This window comes from Panthera pardus, unplaced genomic scaffold (genome assembly GCF_024362965.1).
Source record: "Panthera pardus isolate Hobbes unplaced genomic scaffold, ASM2436296v1 HiC_scaffold_6, whole genome shotgun sequence".
NCBI classification, from domain to species: domain Eukaryota; kingdom Metazoa; phylum Chordata; class Mammalia; order Carnivora; family Felidae; genus Panthera; species Panthera pardus.
In genome coordinates, this window is record NW_026526991.1 from 510,278 (window position 1) to 531,636 (window position 21,359).

At 52.9% G+C, this 21,359-nt stretch overlaps 1 protein-coding gene across 7 annotated transcripts in view; it reads right to left on the reverse strand.

Annotated features, from left to right (window-relative positions):
- Positions 1 to 21,359, reverse strand: part of PLA2G6 (phospholipase A2 group VI) — a 60,112-nt gene that overhangs the window by 26,518 nt on the left and 12,235 nt on the right. For all 7 annotated transcript variants that reach the window (XM_053895855.1, XM_053895858.1, XM_053895854.1 and 4 more), the window contains exons 3-6: positions 5,817 to 6,032; positions 4,673 to 4,856; positions 3,619 to 3,806; positions 1,132 to 1,228 (exon numbers count right to left, since the gene is read on the reverse strand). In XM_053895855.1, the coding sequence (XP_053751830.1) occupies positions 1,132 to 1,228; positions 3,619 to 3,806; positions 4,673 to 4,856; positions 5,817 to 6,032 (685 nt within the window). The remainder of the gene's footprint in view (positions 1 to 1,131; positions 1,229 to 3,618; positions 3,807 to 4,672; positions 4,857 to 5,816; positions 6,033 to 21,359) is intronic.

The following is a 21,359-nucleotide window of genomic DNA, read 5'->3' on the forward strand; positions in this document are numbered from 1 at the left end:
CGGCCGTCAGGTATCGGGCCTCCGGAAAGCACTAGCAACAAGAGCTCAGGTGGCAGGCCCCAGTTCTGGGGGTGGCCCTACATCTTGGCTCCCACATCATCAGCAGGACGGTAGAGGACAAAGAGCTGATTTGTGCTGGCTGATTTAAGGGGCTCCTGGGTCCTTTCCTGGAACTAACGGGACCCCACGCATCTCAGCAAAGTCCCACAACTTGCCCTGCTCCCTGTGACCTTCCCTGGGATCCTGCCAAAGTCTGGCCACTCCCTGGGCCTTGGCGACACCGGCCCCTGCACGCCCCACAGCCCTGGGGAGCCTGGTACGCGGGGAGGGGCGTGGCCTTTGGAGCCTGGGACGGGGCGAGGGGCGTGGCCTTGGGAGCCTGGGCCCTGGGGAGGGGCGTGACCTTGGGAGCCTGGGCCCTGGGGAGGGGCGTGGCCTTGGGAGCCGGACAGTCCTGAGCCCACAGCTCAGCCTTACTTCCTCCCAGTCCTGGGAGCTTGGGTAGGCCGTCACACCCTCTGGACCTCAGTTTTCTGTGGCAATAGAAATGCAAGTCCCTACCTCACAGAGGGGTGACAACGAATGACAACTCGTACACTCGAACACGAAAGGCCGGACTTGGCGACTCGCTCAGGGCAGGAAGGAGGTACCCTGAAGAAGTTGGCAATCTCCTCCCTCCTGGCCCGTCACAACGGACCACAATCTCTGGGGCATCCAGGGCCCTGTGAGCTGTGCTTCCTGGAGGTGAGGGACCAGAGGCCTCCACCCTCCCAGGGGCATGGAGCTTGGCTTAGGGGCGGCCCGTGGAATCGCTGCCCCACCAGGCTCTCTGTGGGCACAGCCAGTACCAGCACCAACTTCTGTTTGGCACTTTATGAAGCCTTTTCTCACACGTCACCTTGCTGATTTCACGCCTCCAAAGCCAGGCCATAGGACCCCCAATTCATACACAAAGAACCCACAGACAGGGCCCTGAGCCTGCTAGCAGCAAAGCCTGCGGGACCACTATGAGATCAACCCCCCAGAATCATCTCAGGGACCTCCTTCCCGCAGGCAGCTGAGGAACATGGGGCCCTGGGACCCTGCCCCCTGCCCCCTCCCCCCCACCACTCACCCTCAGACTCTGCCTACCTCTGCGTTCTTGGCCCAGTGGAGGGGGCTGGCTCCATAGCGAGGGTCTTTGCTGTGGATCTGGCTGCTGTCCATGCTGATGATCATTTCAGCACACCTAGGGGGAAGAGGAGCCAAGGGGCAGTATAGAAGGCCATGGGATGGTGGGAGGTGGCCTGGGGATGGTGGGAGGTAGCCTGGGGATGGCTGGAAAAGGCCACGACTTGGGGGCTTCAACCACTGGGGAAGAAGAGTTTCTGCAAATAAAGTTGCAACAAAACCAACCAGCACGTGTACTGTGGTATGTCCAGGGTATCCTGGGCCCCTATACACAGCTCAAGCCCCCGCCTCCAGGAAGCCTTCCCTGACGGCAGCAATCGGCCATGATCACTCTCACTGGTGCTGGCTTTAGGGTCAAGCCCCAGCCTCCTCCCTGGTGATCTCCGGAAAGTGGCTGAGGCCGTCTGCGACACGGGCGCGGTCCTAGCCGGACTCGTGGGGGTTGAGGGAGAGAAGACATTTCATTTCTGCGCCTGGCGCGTGGTCGCCCTCCATCCCCTGGCCCTCCCTCCGCTCCTGCTGTTTCACGCAGTGACCTGCGTCCTGCGGGAAGCACAGGCACAGCAATTAAGGCTGCAGCGACTTCCCACTCCCGGGCGTACAGCCAAAGGAACGGAAAGCAGGGACTTAGACAGATACTCGTTCCCCCACATTCCTAGCAACACTGGCCAAAAGGGGAGACAACCCAAGTGCCCGTCAACAGATGGAGGGGAAAACAAAATGTGGTCCATCTGTATATTACTCTGCCTTAAAAGGGCAGGGAATTCTGATACGTGCTACAACACTAACGACCCTTGAAGACGGCTGGCAAAGTGAAAAGTCGAGTCCCTGGCCCCAACCTGGCTCTGTGAAGGTCAGCAGAGTTGACGCTAACAGCGGAGGGGCTCCCAGATGGGAGCGGGGACGGAACCCCTCTCTGTGGCCCTGACACCTGTGATCGCTGCCACCAGCTGCCGCGCGGTGGCAGAGGGATGGCCCCGCCGGGGCCCTGGGAGGACGCGGCTGTGGCAGGAGTAGGGCACGCCCGAGGTGTGAGGCTCCCTGCGTCGTCTAATGTGCGACGACCCCTTGCCATCTCTGCCAGCCCCACAGGGGAGGCCTGGCAGGGGAGAGAGGAATGCGGCTAGGGGTGTCCAAGGAAGGCACAACGTGGGCAATTCCAGGCCCCTGGACAGCAAGGCTTGGGGAGGCTGAGCTGAGCAAGAGGGAGGCCGCCGTGTTACGTCTCAGCTATGACACGGCATCACCCACCACCTGTGCCCGTTCCGGCTGCAACCTGCCCCCGGGGAACCTGACCCCTGGGGGTGAGGTGTCAGTACTGTCTCCAACCGTTTGGTCAGGTCGTTCTGAAAGTTCTCCATCTTGGCTGTGCTGGGGAGGACATGGCAAGGGGGGCTGGCCCAAGCTTGGACCAGACCTTTGAGGGGATGGCGTCGCCAGAGGGGCCGGCACGGTGGGGGCAGACTCCAGAAGAGGAAGAGCCTGAGGGACGGCCAGGCTTGCCCCCGCCCCCATGTGCGTGCAGCCCTCTCTCCTCTTCCCCCTGCCTGTTTAGCACAGCCCAGAAGGACCGGGTGACCTCTGTGTCTCCTGTCCCAGAGCTGCTTTCTTTTCCGTCTAAGGCCAGCGCCTAGCACAGTGTCCGGACTGTGGGACCGACTGCCTCGTTCATTCATTCATTCAGTCAGCCATTCCAGACAGCGTTCCCACTGGGCCACATTTTAAGATATTCCTCTCTTTTCTCACCCCCCACCCCCCCCCCCCACACGCATACACACATACCCACACTCCACATGGAGAATCTTCCCGAGAACAGGGTTCCCCAGGTCTCGGGAGAAGGGAAGAAGCCCCAGGTTGGTCTGGGGCTCCCCACGGCATGCGCCTGGTACCTGCCTCCCAGCGGTGCCACCAGCCAGGAAAGATGGGGCAGATGGGGCTCTGGGCCACCTTGCCAAGCATTCCTGGGCCTCGAGCCAGGAAGCTGCAGAAGCCACAGGGCAGCACTGTAGCCAGGAAGGGGTTTGGATCGGGCTGGTGGGCTTGGGTGCGAGAGGACCCAGGTCGGGTGGGCCCCTCCCTGGGGCTGCATGTGACTCCAGCCCAGGAGGACCACCTGGGGGAGGTGGAAAGGGGAGGAACCCCAGGGAGGATTTGGATCGTTCTTCTCCAGTTTGGGAGAGGGAGGTTCGTGGCCAGAAATTAAGGTGCGTTACGGAAAACATCTGAAAGCTCTGCTCTTTGCACAGCTGACTTTCTGGATGGAGATTCACACCTGCTACACGTTCATCGAGCACTCTGTTCGTGCCAGGCCGGCCCTGGGCACCAGCATCTGATACACATCTAATGAGCCTGGGGAAGCCACTGCTCACTTGGGCGTGAGGACAAGAGATGTCAGAGCTAGAGAGCCAGCCAATGGGGCAGGGGGCGGGGGGGAGGGGGCGGTCTTACCCTTTATGGGAGAACTTCATGGCTGTGTGGATGGGGTAGCCACTGGGCCCCATGATGTTGCACCGAGCGTTACAGAGTAACAGTACTCGGACCATCTCTTGCTTCCCCATCTGGCAGGCCAGGTGGAGTGGGGTCTGCCCTTGGTTGTTCACCCGGTTCAGGCCGGCCGATGCGTTCTTCCCTAGGAGCTGACAGAGGGAGACTGGGGTGGGCTGGGGCCTGACAGAGGCAAGCCCCCTGCGTGACCCTCCCCGACACCTTCCGGGCCAACCCCCTCCGCCGACTTGAGGGGAAGGGAAGTCTGCCGATGAGATAACACGGGTAGGATTATAACCCGGGTAGGAACGTTAAGGGAAGCCCCGGAGAAAGGAGGTTTGGAGGCAAACAGGAAGCTGTCTGTGCCAGCCGGCTGGGGGCTGGTCCGCCATTGCTGTGGCTCGTGGGAAAAATTCCTGGGGGTGCCTGGATGGCTCAATTGGCTGGGTGTCTGACTTCGGCTCAGGTCACGATCTCACGGTTCGTGGGTTCGAGCCCCACGTCGGGCTCCGTGCTGACGGCTCGGAGCCTGGAGCCTGCTTCGGATTCTGTGTCTCCCTCTCTCTTTGCCCCTCCCCAGCTTGCACTCTGTCTCTGTCTCTCTCTCTCTCTCTCTGTCTCTCAAAAGTCAATGAACATTAAAAAAAAATTAAATAAAAAAATTTTTCTGAATTAAGAAACTTAAAAGGGGGTTGTTCCCAGGGATGGGCACTGGAGATCTGGTCCCACCGGACCATGAGCCCCTCCAGGAAAGGCTGAAATGAATTCACCCAGCCCAGGGTCAGGCTCGGTGGGTGCCTGGGACAAGCTGAACTAAACTGACTGGCTGGACTGGACCTCTGACTTCATTTCCTGGGTTGGAGGACCTCCCGAGGGTGGTCAGAGTACAGTGACCAAGGATGTGTCTCTCCTTGGCGAGCAGGAGGAGGGAAGGGAGGAGAGGGTACACCCTCCAGGAAGGAGCTCGGGGCCAAGTGGGGACAGCGGGGTGTGGCCAGCACCGGTCACCCCCGCTCACCTGCAGCACCTGGGAATTGTCCCCCTGGACGGCGTAATGAAAGGCAGTCTCTCCGTTGTTGTCCGTGACGTCCATCTGGGCGTGGCAGTACTGTACCAGCTCCGCCAGGATCTCCCCGTCGCCCTTGCGGCAGGCCAGGTGCAGGGGGGTACAGCCCTCCTCATTCTCCCGGCTATTGGCACAGCTGTGGCGGGGGGGGGGGGGGGGGATGTGGGGGAGGGAAGGAGGGAGGGGCGCTGAGAAACTCAAGTGCAGAAGAGGGAAGTGGGCTTGGAGCTCAGGGGCATTCACGCCATGCTCAGGCTGCCTGGTTCAAACCACTTATTTGTGGCTGATGTGATCTTATCAGTTGTTCAGTGGCACATCCGTACAAGACACGCGTCCTAGGCCCACGCCAGCCTGAAGTGGGAGGCAGGCAGGGTGGGGTAGAGAGGGTCGGAAGGCAGAAATCTCATTAACCTCGGGCAACTGGCTTAATCTCTCGGGGCTTCAATATCCTTATCTACGAAAAGATAACAATAATAGCAGCTGTGCCCGCCCTAGGAAATGGACAGAAGCACTGGGAAATGAAACACCATGATGGTGTGCAAGAACAGGTCTGTAGGCTGTAAAGGGCAGTGAGGAGTTTTGAGCCTAGGGCCTGGGAGCTGAAACGAGCTGCAGTCACCTCAGGGCAAGCAGGCGAGCCGGAGTCCTGCGGCGGGGCCCACATGGTCCCTCTCGGGGGTCACTTCCACTGACCATTGGAAGTGTTGGCTGAGGGGCCATATGCAAGAAAGCGGTCCAGCCACCAGGAGGGCACCCGGATCCTTGGAAGGAGATGCAAGGATCTGAGGCCTCTTCAGCCGTCTCCAGCGGAGTGACCTTGCACGGGCCATGTAGTCTCTTGGGGGGACGATGACCCTTCATGCGGGTATTGGAAGGACTCAAGTTCATGGTGGGTATAACACACCAGGTGGGCCTGGCACCCGTCGGGCCCTACGTTTCTCCTTCTGGCTTCAGTCCGGCGTTCGTATGCTCCCCACTCAGAGGCAACACCGTCCCGCAGAGGGGAACTGAGGCAGGGCTGAGAGACTCCCCGGACCCGCCCGTCCACACACACAGACCCGCGGACCTTCCTGAGGGTCCGGCCCTCCTGGCCCACCTGATGATGTGGCTGTGATGGAAGCACTCTCGGATGCCCAACTCCACCGCCAAATGGGCCGCCGACCAGCTGGGATGGCTGCGGATGAGGTCGGTCAGCTGTTGCAGGGCCTCGACGTTCAGGACTTGGCTGGAGCTCTCGTAGAAGGGCGGCAGCTGGATAGAATAGTGCTGGAAGTTCACGAGGGCGTCCGTCTCCCTCTCCAGCTGGAAGAGTCTGTGGAGCCAGGGCACAGGAGGACGACACAGAAATGAGCCAGCCTCAGCCCACACCCTCGCTGGAGTCAGAAGCCCTGGGTCCCCGCGGACGGCTCACTGCCTGCCTCTGGCTGTGCACTGACCTGTTCCAGCTGGACGCCCCTCTCCACCACGCACACGTGCACACGCATGCACGCACACACCTCTAAATGGAGTCAGGATTTTCTTTTTCTTTCTTTCTTTCTTTCTTTCTTTCTTTCTTTCTTTCTATTTCTTTCTTTCTTTCTTTCTCTTTCTTTCTTTCTTTCTTTCTATTTCTTTCCCTTTCTTTCTTTCTTTCTTTCTTTCTTTCTTTCTTTCTTTCTTTCTTTCTGTTTTATTCATTTTTGAGACAGAGAGAGACAGAGCATGAGCAGGGGAGGGGCAGAGAGAGAGGGAGACACAGAATCCGAAGCAGGCTCCAGGCTCTGAGCTGTCCGCACAGAGCCCGACACGGGGCTCGAACTCACAAACTGAGAGATCATGACCTGAGCCGAATTCAGACACTTACCCGACTGAGCCACCCGAGCGCCCCAAACCCCTGCCACTGTTCTAAATGGAGGGGTAAGTTAATGAACGAAACAGATGACATGGCCTGCCTTCCCGGAGCCCATGTTTTTGTGGGCGAGATCAACACAATGAGTAAGGTAAAAATCAAAATAAGAAAGTACATTAAACAAACTGCCGCGGAACGAGCGCTATAGAAAAAACAAAGAAGAGAGGACAAGGAAGGAAGTTATTCCTCATTTTCCTCGGCTCCTCTTTGTTTCATCCTGCCAACCTCTTAACATCAGCGTGCTCCACGTTAAATAAATGCTGTTGCTCTGTCGGGTATAATGACACTAAATGACAACTAGAAATGACACTGAAAATTGGGGCGCCTGGGTGGCTCAGCCGGTGAAGCGGCCGACTTCGGCTCAGGTCATAATCTCGCGGTCCGTGAGTTCGAGCCCCGCGTCGGGCTCTGTGCTGACCGCTCGGAGCCTGGAGCCTGTTTCAGATTCTGTGTCGCCCTCTCTCTGACCCTCCCCTGTTCATGCTCTGTCTCTCCCTGTCTCAAAAAGAAATAAAAATGTTTTTAAAAAAAGGAAATGACATTGAAAATTGATCATTGGGCTTAGCATCCACTGACGACTTTGACAAGACACTTTAGGTGGAAAGCAGAGCCTGACTCGAATGGTTTAAGAAGGAATGGAATGGAAGAAGCCGGAGAAGTACAGACAGTATGTTGGAGGGGTTTTGCTGTAGAGGGGAACAAGCAGAGGTAGCTAACGGGGAAGGTGGAAGCAGGCGTTTGAATTCCGGTGAGAAGAACCCAAAAGAAAACAGGATCTCTCTGAGGCCTTCCACTCCCATGGCAGACTAGGTCATGTGAACGGGAGCACCTCCTCGGGACAACCAGAAATGCGCGACAAAATATAAAAGGCCATCTGCTTGAGTCGCTGGATACCTAAGTAGACTGGGATGAAGTGCCAGGCTGGACGGATTACAGAAATCTAGGAAGTGAGCCTGGTGTTGAAGGCTGCTGTCACTTGAGAGGCCGGAGGGATACACCAGAGCATTAACAACCTCTTAGGCTCGGGGGACAGGGACCGGAGGCCAGGGGTGGGCCACCTCTTACCGTGGGTGGGCACCCTGAAGGGCTAATGCTACCAGGTACCTGGGAGAAGCAAACATAAAAGAAACAGAAGGCCAGGCTTCGGGGCACCTCGGTGGCTCAGTCGGTTAGGTGTCCGACTTCGGCTCAGGTCATGATCTCGCAGTCCGTGAGTTCAAGCCCGCATCAGGCTCTGTGCTGACAGCTCGGAGCCTGGAGCCTGCTTCGGATTCTGTGTCCCCCACCCCTCTCTCTGCCCCTTCCCCACTCATGCTCTGTCTTGCTCTGTCTCTTAAAAATAAATGTTAAAAAAAAGAGAAAGCCAGGCTTCAGCTGATTTCTACAAGCACTGGTACAAATCCAAAGTGTAGCACACAATCAAAACTCACCAAGCACAGAGGAGATACACATGAAATGCAAAGAAACCAACAGAAACAGATCTGTAAGTAGGGGGCTGCAAACCCTGAAGTCTTCTGACACAGGCTTTAGAATAACTGTGATAAGGGGCGCTTGGCTGGCTTAGTCAGTAGAGCGTGCGAGTCTCGATCTTGGGGTCGTGAGTTCGAGCCCCACGTTGGGCATAGAGCTAGCTTACTTTAAAAAACACATAGGTACAACAGCTGTGATAATATTCAAGAGGCTAAAATAGAAGGTTTAGAATTTGGGCAAAGAACTTGAAACTATTTTAAAAATGGAAATTACAGAATTAAAAAATACAATTGTCAGGGCACCTGGCTGGCGTGGTCGGTAGAGCACACAACTCTTGATCTTGGGGTGGTGAGTCTGAGCTCTGTGTTGGGTTTAGAGATTACTTAAAAATAACATCTTAGGGGAGCCTGGGTGCCTCAGTCGGTTAGGCGTCCGACTTCGGCTCAGGTCATGATCTCATGGGTTCGAGCCCCGCGTCGGGCTCTGTGCTGACAGCTCAGAGCCTGGAGCCTGCTTTGGAATCTGTGGCTCCCTCTCTCTCTCTCTGTCCCTCCCCCACTCATGCTCTCTCTCTGTCTCTCAAAAAATAAATAAACGTTAAAAAAAATTAAAAATACATCAATAAAAATAAAATCTTAATAAATAAGTGAATACATACATCCAATTGCCAACAGTTAAGAACCCAGTGGCCAAATATAAAAGCGGACCGGATGTGGCCTGAGTGGCTCAGTTGGTTAAGTGTCTGACTTTGGCTCAGGACATGACCTCATGGTTTGAGAGTTCGAGCCCTGCATCAAGCACTTGGCTGTCAGCACAGGGCCCACTTCAGATCCCCCGTCTCCCTCTCTCTCTGCCCCTCCTCTGCTCGTACTCTCTCTCTCTCTCTCTCAAAAATAAACATTAAAAAAAAAAAAAACTTAAAAAAAAAAGCAGAGAGGGAAATGCTGAAGAGAAACTAGTGAATAGGAACATAGGCCAGAAAAGAGTAAACGGAATAAAGCCTGAAGAGCCTAAGGATGAAAAGGCAGGACAGGAGAAAAAGGACACAGAATATATAACGAAAAGATCTACCATAGGTATAAGTGGCACTACAGAAGCAGAACAGAAAAAGAACGGCACAGAAGCCATGTTTGAAGAGTTCATGTCTGTGAACTTTTCAAAATTGATGAAACCTTTTTTTAGACTGACTGAAAAATATCTACACGCCCTCCCACACAAACACAAAAATAGAAATTCGCACTTAGGGACCTCGTGCAGGTTGTTAAAACATGGCCCCCAAATTCTTTGACACTGCTCCCATTGAGTAGTGGTGCCTTATGGCTCTTTACCCTTTAATTTGACTCTGTAAATGTTTTGCCAATAGAATATGGCAGAGGTGATGCCACTTTAGTTTCTGGAGCAAGGTCTTAAGAGACTGGAAGTTTCTACCTCTTTTTTCTGGGGACCCAGTTATCATGCGATGGGAGAACTGACACAACCCACAGGGATGACTCTTGACCTTGGACCCTTAGCTCTGGACGAACTTCCAGGCAACAGCCAGCTCCAACCTGCCCGCTGTGAATGAGTCATCTTAGAACTGGACCCTGCAGTCAAGCCACCCTGGCTAATACCATGCAAAGTAGAAGAGAGCTTTGCCCACTGAGCTCGGCTCAAATTGCATATTTGTCTGGGCTACACAACTGATTGTTGTTTTGAGGCAAGTTCTGGGGTAGTTTGTTACACAGCAGTAACAGAGGACGACACACATCCGTCAACATACTGAAACACAGCAGCAACTGACAGGTACCATATTACAACGGCTGTAAACAAAATGTGGAGAAAAATGCTAAAAACAGCAGAGGAAACAGTTGTCTTCAAACACTGGCGGCTGGCTTCTCAGCAATGGAAGCCAGAGACAGTGGAATGACATCTTAAAGAGCTAAAGGAAAATAAATGGCAATGAGAATTCTATACCAGCACGCTTCCCTTTAAGTAGGAAGCTGATATTAAAACATGTCACTCGTCGCACAAACAAAGAGAAAGAGAGAGAGGCTTTGTCATTAGCAGACCTACACAAAAGAAAACAGAAACGGATTTTCTCCAGAGAGAAGGAACTTGATCCCATATCGATGGCCTAAGATACGGGAGGTGGGGGGGGTGGGGGGTGGGGGGTGGGAATGAAGTACCAGGAAAATGGCATTTGTGTGGGTGAAACTAAATAAGTGTTGGTGGCATCATGTCTTGTGTTTAAAATAAAAATAGAATTAAAAAAAACAACTAGTATAGAAGCCTAGAGAGGAACAAATGGGGTTAAAAAGTTCTAGGACCCGTTTGTTGTTCTGGGAGACACTAACGTACCAATTGTACTTCAGTCAGTCCAAGGATGTGTGTTCCGATCTCTAGGGTTCTATCAAGAACTGGGAAGGGTTTCCGATTTTGCCCTACTTGCAAACTAACAAGTTAGCCTGACATAGTTTCATGGATGCTGGCAGAAGACACAAGATTCCTGGCTCAAAGACAAAGGCCAAATTGTTACTCACAGCAACAGCAGTAGCCAGAGGATCAGCGTGTGCGCCAGTTCCCTGGGATCCAGTTCCCACAGGGTGACGTGAAGAGGGCCAGGTGACACCTGCCCACGTTGCATTAGAAGAGAGAAACCCTGAGTGTAGGGAACTTGGATCTTTTACCATTGTGAATAAGCAAATCTGTCTCAGCTTTGCCCTGGAGGAGGATATGATTTTTATTCCACAAGAGAGTAAGCAAATGTCCCCTCTGCTCTAGGGAAAGACCCAATCTCTATTTTCTAAGGCTGTTCGCTGTATTAACCTCCTTGTAAAGATAACCTGAAACAGAGGAAGTCAGTGTCTCTGCTTGCGAGACACAAGAGAGACCCACAGACAACTGTCCCCCAACAGTTATCACTGAAAGAGAATGACAAAAAAAAGAGAGAGAGAGAGAGAGAGAGTGAATGACAGAATGCATAACTTTCGGACTGACAGAGAGGGGACAAATGGAATAATAAGAAAACGATCATGAATTGCAAAACCATTACGCTAAGTGGAAAAAAAAGTCATAAGACTACATGCTGTATGATTACAAGGCAAAACCTTAGTGACAGAAAGCGTATCGGTGTTTGCCAGGGGCTGTGGTGGGTGCCGGGGACTTACCACAAAGGAGCATGGAGGGAATTTTGGAGACCACAGAAATGTTCTGTATCTTAACTGTGGTGGTGGCACATGGGTGTGCCCTGTCACCGAAACGCACCAAATGCTACACTTCCAGTTGGTAAATTTCTCATTTTTGTAAATTGCATCTCAGTAAAGCTAACTAAAACAAAACAGAAATAAAACTAAATGTGTAAGAAGACAAGAAAGAAAGGAATAAAGAAAATAGGCAGAACAACAACAAAGAAAATAACAAGATGACAGATTTAGACCCAAATATATCAGAATTGTATGAAGTAGACAGAGACTTAATGTTCCAAATAAATGTAAGGAATAACAGACAAAGATAATCTGGGAAAAAAGTCAACTCTATATTCTTAACAAGATTAAAAATATAAGGAAAATGTATATATATATAAAGAGAATATTTATACATTTTTATATTTATTTTATATTTATGTTATATTATAAGTTATATATTATATATTATACAATATAATACTAACCTAAAAGATCTGGTGAAGCTGTAATGATAAGAGACAAAATAAGAGTTTCAGGTAAAAAGCCTTACTGGAAACAAAGAGGGACAATTCGTAATGATGACAGTTTCAACCCACCAGGAAAATATGACAATTAAGTTAATACGCACTTCATAATAAATCTCCAGAATAAAGTCACACTTGATCGAATTTTTAAAACCAGACATTTCTCAAAACAATGAAATCATCCATAATTCCAGCAAAAAAGAGAAAAAACGAGACAAATCCACAGTCACACTGAAATATTTTAGTAACTTTTACCACTCGTAAAACAATCAAACCAAAAAAAAATCCCTACTGGATCTAGAATGATTAGCAAGCCTGACCTGGCCGACATAGATGAAACACTATCAGCTACAAAATAAGCTTTCTTTCCAAGCACGTGCAAACAAAAGTTAGAAATACTAGGCGTAAGCTGGGCCGTAAAGTACATCTGAACAAATTTCAAAGGTTTTAAAATATTTATTTTTTTTAAATGTTTATTTATTTATTTTTGAGGGGGAGAGAGAGAGAGAGAGAGAGAGAACACGCGCACACAAGTGGGGGAGGGGCAGAGACAGAGGGAGACAGAGAACCCCAAGCAGGCTCCATGCTAATCTGCACAGAGCCCCACACTGGGTTTGAACTCACAAACTGTGAGATCATGACCGGAGCTGAAGCCAAGAGTCGGACATTCAACACATTGAGCCACCCAGGTATCCGTCAAAAGCTTTAAAATATTTAGACCGTGTTCTCTGACCACAGTGAAACTAGGCAAGAGGCCAAGAACAAAAAGGGAACGAAAAGTCTCCCATACGTTTGAAAGTTAAACAAGGTACATACAAACTATCTATGGTTCAAATAAACCTAAAAAAAAAATTTTTTTTTAATGGGGCGCCTGGGTGTCTTAGTCAGTTGAGGATCCCGCTCTTGATTTTGGCTCAGGTCATGATCTCATGGTCTGTGGGTCTGGGCCCCGTGTCGGGCTCTGTGCTGACAGCTCAGAGCCTGGAGCCTGCCTCGGATTCTCTGTCTCCCTCTCTCTCTGCCCCTCCCCCACTCACACTTGGTGTCTCTCTCTCTCTCTCAAAAATAAGTAAACATTAAACAATTGGTTTAATAAATAAATAAGCTTAAATTTTTTTTTTTTTTAACTATCTATGGTTCAAACAAGAAGTCATGGGGAAATCTGGCAAACATCCTGACTCAGTGATAATGTAAATATTCTCTATGAAATTTGTGGAGGAACCTCTGCCTCTGGGTAGGACAGAGGAGCTTATACCAAACTAGCCTGCCTGCCGAAAACAAATAGAAAACCAGGACTTAATGCAAATGAGTACAGGAAGGTGTTGGAGGGAGCCCAAGGCCAACAAGAATACAGGCCAAGGTTGTAGAGAAGAGGAAAGCCCACTGAGGTATGCCCCACATTTTTACTCAGGGCACTCTGGGACCTGTGATGCAGGATATAAAGGATACAAAGGCTGGGAGGCAGCCAGACGCTGCCAGAATTCCCGCTTAGGATGGGCAAAGAGAAGCCAGTATTCAGAGTTTTCCAAGAAGGCCAGAACTTGAGGGAATTACAGGGAAGTAAGCCCAAAATTCTGCAAGCAATTTTCCCTCCTAAGCTAGGCGGAGCAAGATGTCAAGAAACCACAGTGTCACCGGGGTGGCTCAGTCAGTTGAAGATCCAACTTCAGCTCAGGTCATAATCTCACAGTTCACGAATTCGAGCCCTCGCATAGGGCTTGCTGCTGTCGGCACAGAGCTGGCTTTGGATCCTCCGTCCCCCTCTCTTTCTGCCCCTTCACTGCTCATGCTCACTCTCTCTCTTTCTCTCTCTCTCTCTCAAAAATAAATAAACATTTAAAAAAAGAAGAGAAAGAAGAAAGAAACCAAACGGAAAACAGCAGCAGAGAGGTTACAGAGCCAAGCAGAAACTGTGGCAGTTTTTCAGTAGTTCGAAAACAGAGATTGAAGTTCGAGGCCTACCAGGTGGAAGGAGCCTGGGGAAACCAAGGCCTTCAGCTGAGGCCTCAGAGCTTCTAGGCCCTGAGAGTAGACATTATGACCTAGGAATCAGTTCCAGGTAGATAATGAATCTACTTACAAAGGGCAAAATAATAAAGCTTCGGGAAGATACTACAGAACTACAGAAAAATATCCTCAACCCCTCATGGTAGAGAAGAACTTTCCTATACAGTACATGAAAGCAAACAATAAAAGAGATCAGAGACTCTGACTTCCTTGAGACTAAGAATTCTGTCTTGTCAACAGATAGCATTAAGAAAGTGCAAGGGTTGGGGCACCTGGGCGGCTCAGTTGGTTAAGCGTCTGACTTCAGCTCAGGTCATGATCTCACTCATGGCTCGGTCCATGAGTTCGAGCCCCATGTCGGGCTCTGTGCTGACAACTCAGAGCCTGGAGCCTGCTTCGGATTCTGTGTCTCCCTCTCTCTCTGCCCATCCCCCACTCATGCTCTGTCTCTCTGTCTCTCAAAAACAAATAAATGTTAAAAATTTAAAAGGTTAGGCGTCCGACTTCAGCTCAGGCCATGATCTCACAGTTCCTGAGTTAGAGCCCTGCATCAGGCTCTGCGCTAACAGCTCAGAGCCTGGAACCTGCTTCGGATTCTGTGTCTCCCTCTCTCTCTCTGCCCCTCCCCTAGTTGTGCTCTCTCTCTAAAATAAACAAATAAACATTAAAAACAAAAAGAAGAAGAAAGTACAAGGGGAAGCCATGAGGGGAATGGCTGCAACACACATAACCAACAAAAGGTGTGCGTTTGAATATAGATGCTAAAACTGTAAGAAAAAGAACTTTATTTTTTAAGTGTTCAAGAGCATGGGGCAGGTACTTCACTGAAGGGAGAGTGCCAAATGGTTCATCACCTTATCCAAAGGTGCTCAAACTCGTACGTAACCAGGCAAAGGCAAATGAAAGCCACAACGAGACACTACTACACATCCAACAGAATAATTTTTTTTTAAGTTGTCAACACTATACATCAGAAGTAACGGGAATCTCTTTCACCGCTGACGGGAAACCGGATGGGCATTATCCACTGAAGCTCAGGATGTGTATGGCCTCAGCTCGGGAGCTGATTCCACTCCCCGATAGATGCCCACCACAAATGCACACATATACACGCCAAGAAAACCAGAAGCAGCCCAAATTCCCACCAACACACAAATGAATAAGTGAGCCGTGATGTAGTTAACACAGCAGAATTGTACTGCACATAAGCCGGACCCAGTTCCATGCAAAAACATGTTGAAATCTCACGAACCAAATGCTGCGCAAACAAGGCAGGCACAGAAGCAATAACCAGTAAGTTGGGTTAATGGTTACCCTTAGGGGGGCAAGGGAGCAAAAGGGGGGCTTCCGGGGTGCTGCAATGTTCTATCTTTTGACATGGGTGCTGGTTACAGAGGTATTTGTGATCATTGAGCTGCCCGTGCTTTTCCATGTGTGGTGTATTTCACTATTTTTAACAAGTTTAAAGAGGGAGAACAGGAGGAGGGAATTGGGGACGGCTGAATAGAGGCAGTGCCTGAGGGGAAATGAAGTCAAGAATGAAATTTTTTTTAAAAAAGGAACAGGGGCGCCTGGGTGGCGCAGTCGGTTAAGCGTCCGACTTCAGCCAGGTCACGATCTCGCGGTCCGTGAGTTCGAGCCCCGCATCAGGCTCTGGGCTGATGGCTCGGAGCCTGGAGCCTGTTTCCGATTCTGTGTCTCCCTCTCTCTCTGCCCCTCCCCCGTTCATGCTCTGTCTCTCTCTGTCCCAAAAATAAATAAAAAACGTTGAAAAAAAAAAATTAAAAAAAAAAAAAAAAAAAAGGAACAAAGAAGGAACGGCACATTTGTGTAGCAATGGAAAAAACCTGGTCAAGAGGGGAAATTACCCAGGAGAGAGGAAAGAATTGCTGAAGTGGTGTCCTGAGGCGGATGAGGGGATGTTGACCTTGACGGGGACTGGCCTCTGCAGTGACAACAGGGAAGGCCCAGAATGCTGGAGCAGGTGTGGGCAGACAGGGTGGAGACGCAACCGGCTGCAGGTGAGCATGAAGGGGGTGGGGAGGGAAGGAGGTGGAGGACAGGGTCAGACATACCCGCCGGCCCTTTGGGGTGAGGGCAATCAGCAGGGAGGGGAGCTCCTCAGGCCACGGTGGAGAACTGGAATTAACCAGCATTAGGGTTTTGCCAAGCAAATATGACAAAGAAAGAGAAGCAAGGAAGAAGAGAGGGTATGCAAGGTGTGATCATAATGACAGTTTCAGCAGGGCAGGAAGTGAAGTCCATGAAGGGGACGGGGACCCTAGCAGGGTGACACCTCGGTCTGTGTCTGCAGGGGGAGAACTTGGCATTGAGAGGACTAGGGAGAAGAAGCAGGAAAGACAGGAGCAAGGGTGGCACGTGGGGGGCTTGTATTTGCAGAAGAGCCGCCGTTACTGGTGATGACAAGATCCAGGGAATGGCCATGTGGGCTGAGGGAGGTCTGGCACCAAGAGCCGTGGGTGTAAGAGGGGGCGCCCTGCAAATTTCACAGTCACCGAGCATCAAAACAGGTAGTGATGGTGACAGGGCACTCTGGGCCAGGGGCACATGTCCCCAAGGGTGTGGGGAACCCCGGGACGGAGTGTGGATAGTACAGGATGATGATTTCAAGGCTGGGGGGCAAGGGGCACCCTGTCCCTCCTCCAGGCCCAGTAGGGGAAAGACCGGGAGAGAAAACTCTTGAGGCTTTCAAGGGAGAGCCAGCCTTGGGTTAGGGCCAGGGGTGCAAGATTCAGAGAGAAGACTGAACACTGAGAGGGCTCGTGGGGCTGTCTTTTCCCTCTCTTCTAGAACTGAGCCCCCAGACAAAAACCACCTGGCATCAGCTCTGGGAAGCCTCAGCCTTGGCTGCGAGTGAGCTATAGATGTGCCTCAGGGGCTCCGTGAACTTCAGGAAATCGCATGCCATGCATTTGGGGGGGGGGTGGGGGCCGTGGAGAGGTCCCCTGGGGCTTTCAAGGGCGTCCTAGACCAACACATGGGCAAGAACCATTAGGCTAGAGTGGTATCTAACTCTCCAGTTTCAAAGCTGAGCACGAGCCCTTCGGCACGGAGGAGAAACTCTCTGCACGTGATGTGCCTCTCTCTGCAGAGCCCTCTCTCAGCGCCTCCTCCAGGTGAAATCTTCCTCCTCCCCCTTTTAGGCCCATCTCTCCCCCAACTGCCCCCGAGAGGCCTTTTCCAACCCCTTCTGTTAAAATTTTTTTTTTAACGTTTATTTATTTTTGAGACAGAGTGAGAGAGAGACAGAGCATCAACGGGGGAGGGGCAGAGAGAGAGGGAGACACAGAATCGGAAGCAGGCTCCAGGCTCTGGGCCATCAGCCCAGAGCCCGACGCGGGGCTCAAACTCACGGACCGCGAGATCGTGACCTGAGCCGAAGTCGGACGCTTCACCGACTGAGCCACCCAGGCGCCCCTAACCCCTCCTGTCAAAGACACATCTACCTTCAGTGGACGCGGGGGCAGCCACACTCGCGACAAATACTCCTCACACACCTGAGTGCCTGCCTGGCACTACCACGGGCATTAGGGGAGATGACTCTGAGCCAGGCGCTGTCCCTCGGGACCTCTGCGGTCTGCTGGGGAGACACAGGTGCAAACAGACACATAGCGATCCCAGGCAAGAGGGGTGGACAGAAGTATGGACAGTGCCGAGGGAGAAGAGAGTGGGGGAGGACCCGCCCACAGAGCAGGGAGCCAAGGGTCGGGCAAATGGGGTGGGGAAGAGCGGCGGCAGTGAGGACAGAGAAGGAAGGGGCAAAGGGGGAGGTCTGTTTGGGGAACGTAAGAGCTTTCCTCGTTCCTATTGTAACATATTTCCCACTGCACGCTGGGTACGGATCTACCTTTTCTTGCTACTGTGTGAGCTCCTGAAGGTGTGCTGTGTTCAGCTCTGCTCAGAGAGGGTGGGCTGTGGGCTGGATGAATAGGGAGGGAGCAAGCCAGGATACAGGCCACTCAGCTTGTCTGAGGTCCCAGTGTTGGGGGGAGGGGGGGGCTGCCTCGAAGATCAGTCCCCTTTCAAGAAGCAAAGATCACATGTCACAAGCAAGGGGCAGGAGTAGGTGATGCATTCGCAGCAGGAACGTAAGTCTGGATGTTATCAGGATGCGCACGCAACGCTCCCAGAGACCACCAGAAGAGCCAGGGCTCTGGACCAGACGTCAGGCCCGGGGTGCCCAGGACGGGCCCAGGCGAGCGGAGTCCCGCCCAGCTCTCCCGTACTGCACGGTGGCCCGGCGGGGGGAGGGGAAGGAAGACCTGGGTCCCGGAGCCAGAATGCTGGGTCTGGACCCCAGCTCTACGACTGACCAGCTATGTGACTTGGGCAAGTCACTGAAATTCCTTCGGGGGGGCGTTTTCTCCTTTTGTAAGACGGGGTCAGTAATACCCCCACTTCCTGGGACTGTTTGTGAGGATACAGTGAGTTACTATTTAGACCTCAGTGCCTCACACATAGCGGATACTGTTACTGTTGTCGTCGCCCTCTGCACCAGCCAGCGCCTGATCTCTCCACCGGGTCCGGTACGGTGGGTCCTTACCTACAGGCCCTTATGTAAATAAAACCAGAGGATCCAGAAAAGCCCGATTCCTTGCCCCATCCTGAAGGTGTGTAGCTGCAGGACAGGAAGCCCTCTACCCGGAGCCTGAGGCTGGAGGCAGCCCCTCCCTGGCTACCTGTAACGGGGCTGTGTGCCGTGGGGCAGTTCGGAGCCCTTTGGGCGAGCAAAGGCAGGGGAGGCCTTTCAAAGGCAGGACGTCAGCACCCCGGAGAAGTCTAGAACACCACACCTTCCTTCTACGAACTGCAGGGGATTGGGAGCAGCGGGGGAGACCCCGTGATGACTACCTCTAGGAGAACCCCTGGGCTCTGGCCCCCACACCCCCCCCCCCCCCCCAGGCCTCAGCACGGCCATTTCTGCACCTCTTCATAACTTCCACCCTGCTTCCCAGCTCACCTCCCCGACTGCCTTGAATCCGACAGTCCCCAGCCCCGGACAGAGGGCATGGCGCACAGCGAGCCCTCCGTAAATACCGCCGAAGCTGCGTGAATACACGGTGCTCATCTCGCAAGGCCGGGTGCTGGGGACTGTACTGGGCTGAACAAGACACACACGGCTGCTCCCCCTCACGGGCTCTGTGGTCCACCAGGAAGGCAGTCTACTGAGCGCAGGGATGGGGTGCTATGGGGCCACACAGCAGCAGCCCCTGCTCTAGCCTGAAGGTCAGGGAAGGGCAAGCAGAAGTGAGGCAGGCCAAGAAAAGGAAAGCATTCTAGGCCGACGGAAGAGTCTGGGCGAAAGCCAGGAGCACAGGGTGGCAAGAGCTGAGACCAGAGGGAGGAGCAAGGCTTGACCACGCTGGTCCTTTCAAGCCAGGCTAAGCAGCTGATGAGTTAAGGAAATAGGGAGTTCTTGAAGAGTGAAGCAGGGAAGGGAGGGATCAGATTTGTGCTCTGGAAAGCTCTGCTCTGACAGCAGCTTGGAAGAGGATGGGAGGAGAGCCAGAGGCTGGGGGGCGGGGGGTGCAGCTGGAGTCTGTGTGTACAATGACCACGGCCTGGAAAGAGAGGCGGCAGCAAAAAGGAGAATAACAGAGCCCCGGATTTTGGATTGGCACGCGGCTGGAATACAAGGCTCGGCTTCCCAGCCTCCCTTGCGGTTAGCTGTGGCCACGTGACCACCACGTCCGGGCCAAAGGGATTCAGGTGAAAGGCTTCTGTGCAACCTCCGGGAAGCCCCTAAGAAGGAGAGCGTGCCTTTTCTCACCCTGTGCTTCATTTTTCTGCCGACTGGGAAGACGGCCGTGATGGCCCACCTGGGACCAGGTGGTGACCTAGAAAATGAAGGCCACCCACGGCAGAACAAGACAGCAAGAGCCCGGGCCCCTGGGGTCTCTGCAGAGCAGAGCTGTCTGCCGTGGCTGTCACTTGGGAGAAATCACTCAGGCCAAACCTAAGCATGACTGATGGAGAAGCAGCGGCAGACTCAACATGTGCTTGGGAGGGGCACCCGACAGAACTCAGTCGTGACCCGGATCTGGGGGTGACGGAGCCCGAGGAACCGAGGATCACTCCTGGGTTTCTGGATTGCACAACCACGCAGATGGATGGTGATGCCACCTGCTGAGACAGAAACGCCTGGGTGGGAGCAGGGCAGAAGAAGAGGAGGAAGAGTCCAGAGCCAGGTGAGGGAGGTCAGGGATTCTGAGAGGAGACGTGCGCTTGGCCCGAAACCACACCCGACGCTCCCTATTCCGTCTAAAGGCTCGGAAAAACACAACGGCGCAGGAAGAGAAAAGGCTTAGGAACCAGAGGACACAGGTTCCGTTTCCTCACTGCTTCCCGTGCAACCTTGAATGACTCCCTTATCTTCCCGAGCCTCAGTTTTCCTACCCATAAAATGGGATACTGCCTTCCTTGCTTCCTTCTAAAGGTCACTGGAGGATGTGCTCATGTACCATATGTGAACGTAGTATAAAGTGGCCCCCTAATTAAAGGTAGTAAATAAACATGTAGTTGGGGCGCCTGGGTGGCTCAGTCGGTTAAGCATCCGACTTCGGCGCAGGTCATGAACTCACAGTTCATGAGTTCGAGCCCCGCGTCGGGCTCTGTGCCGACAGCTCGGAGCCTGGAGCCTGCTTCCGATTCTGTGTCTCCCTCTCTCTGCCCCTCCCCTGCTTGTAAATAAATTATTTGTTAAACAAATCAATAAACATTAAAAATAAAATACATGAAAAAAATAAACATGTAGTTAATAAGCTGTTGGCAAAGGACTGAACCCCCTGGATGGAAGTGTGCCCACAGTGGGGCTCGAGCTTGCTGAGTCGGATCTGGAACCCTGTCAAAGGACATTTGTAGTGGACAGGACCTGGGTGATGGGGGAGGCTGGTAGAGCTCCCAGGGCTGGGTGCCCCAAAAGCGAAGCTGAGTGGTGCTCCAAAGAGGGGACCCACCGCCTGCTCAGCTGTGCGTTCCCCACCGGCTGCCCTCAGCTGCGGGCCTGGGGAGGAGTTCTGGAGCCACAGGAAGCCTGCCTGCCCTGTCCTGACCAAGGCCAGCAGGATGGCCATCTGCTCAGGCCCATCTGTGCCCGGCGTGTGGACTAGCTCTGCTGTTTAAAACTGGTGTCCCCACTGGCTGCTGAGCTGTGTTCTTTGCCCACCGTGGGGGCCTCTGCCTCAGTTTCTCTGTAGAGCCAGGCTTGGCTTCTCCCCTGATAGGCCGCCTCCACTTTCCTCCTGTTGGCTGGACACTGACCCCCCAGCTCACCGCTGAGATCCTGCTGGCACGCCTCCTCGATCGGAACGGCCCCGGAGGCTCCCTCCGGCCTCACTTCTCACCAAAGCCTCGCACGCACCGGGGATCCGACCCGGCCTGTCAGCCTGCAGGCGCCCCCCACCTCCACGCCTCTGCACGTCTGGGATGACCTTATCCACTCTCCTCTGCCGGGCACGTTCCTACGCATTCTAGGCTCGGGGTAGCCCATCGGGAAGCGATCACCTCCCGCGTCCCCACTGTCCGCCCCTGCCACGGCTCTCCGCACGTGGCTGTTACGGTGCCTG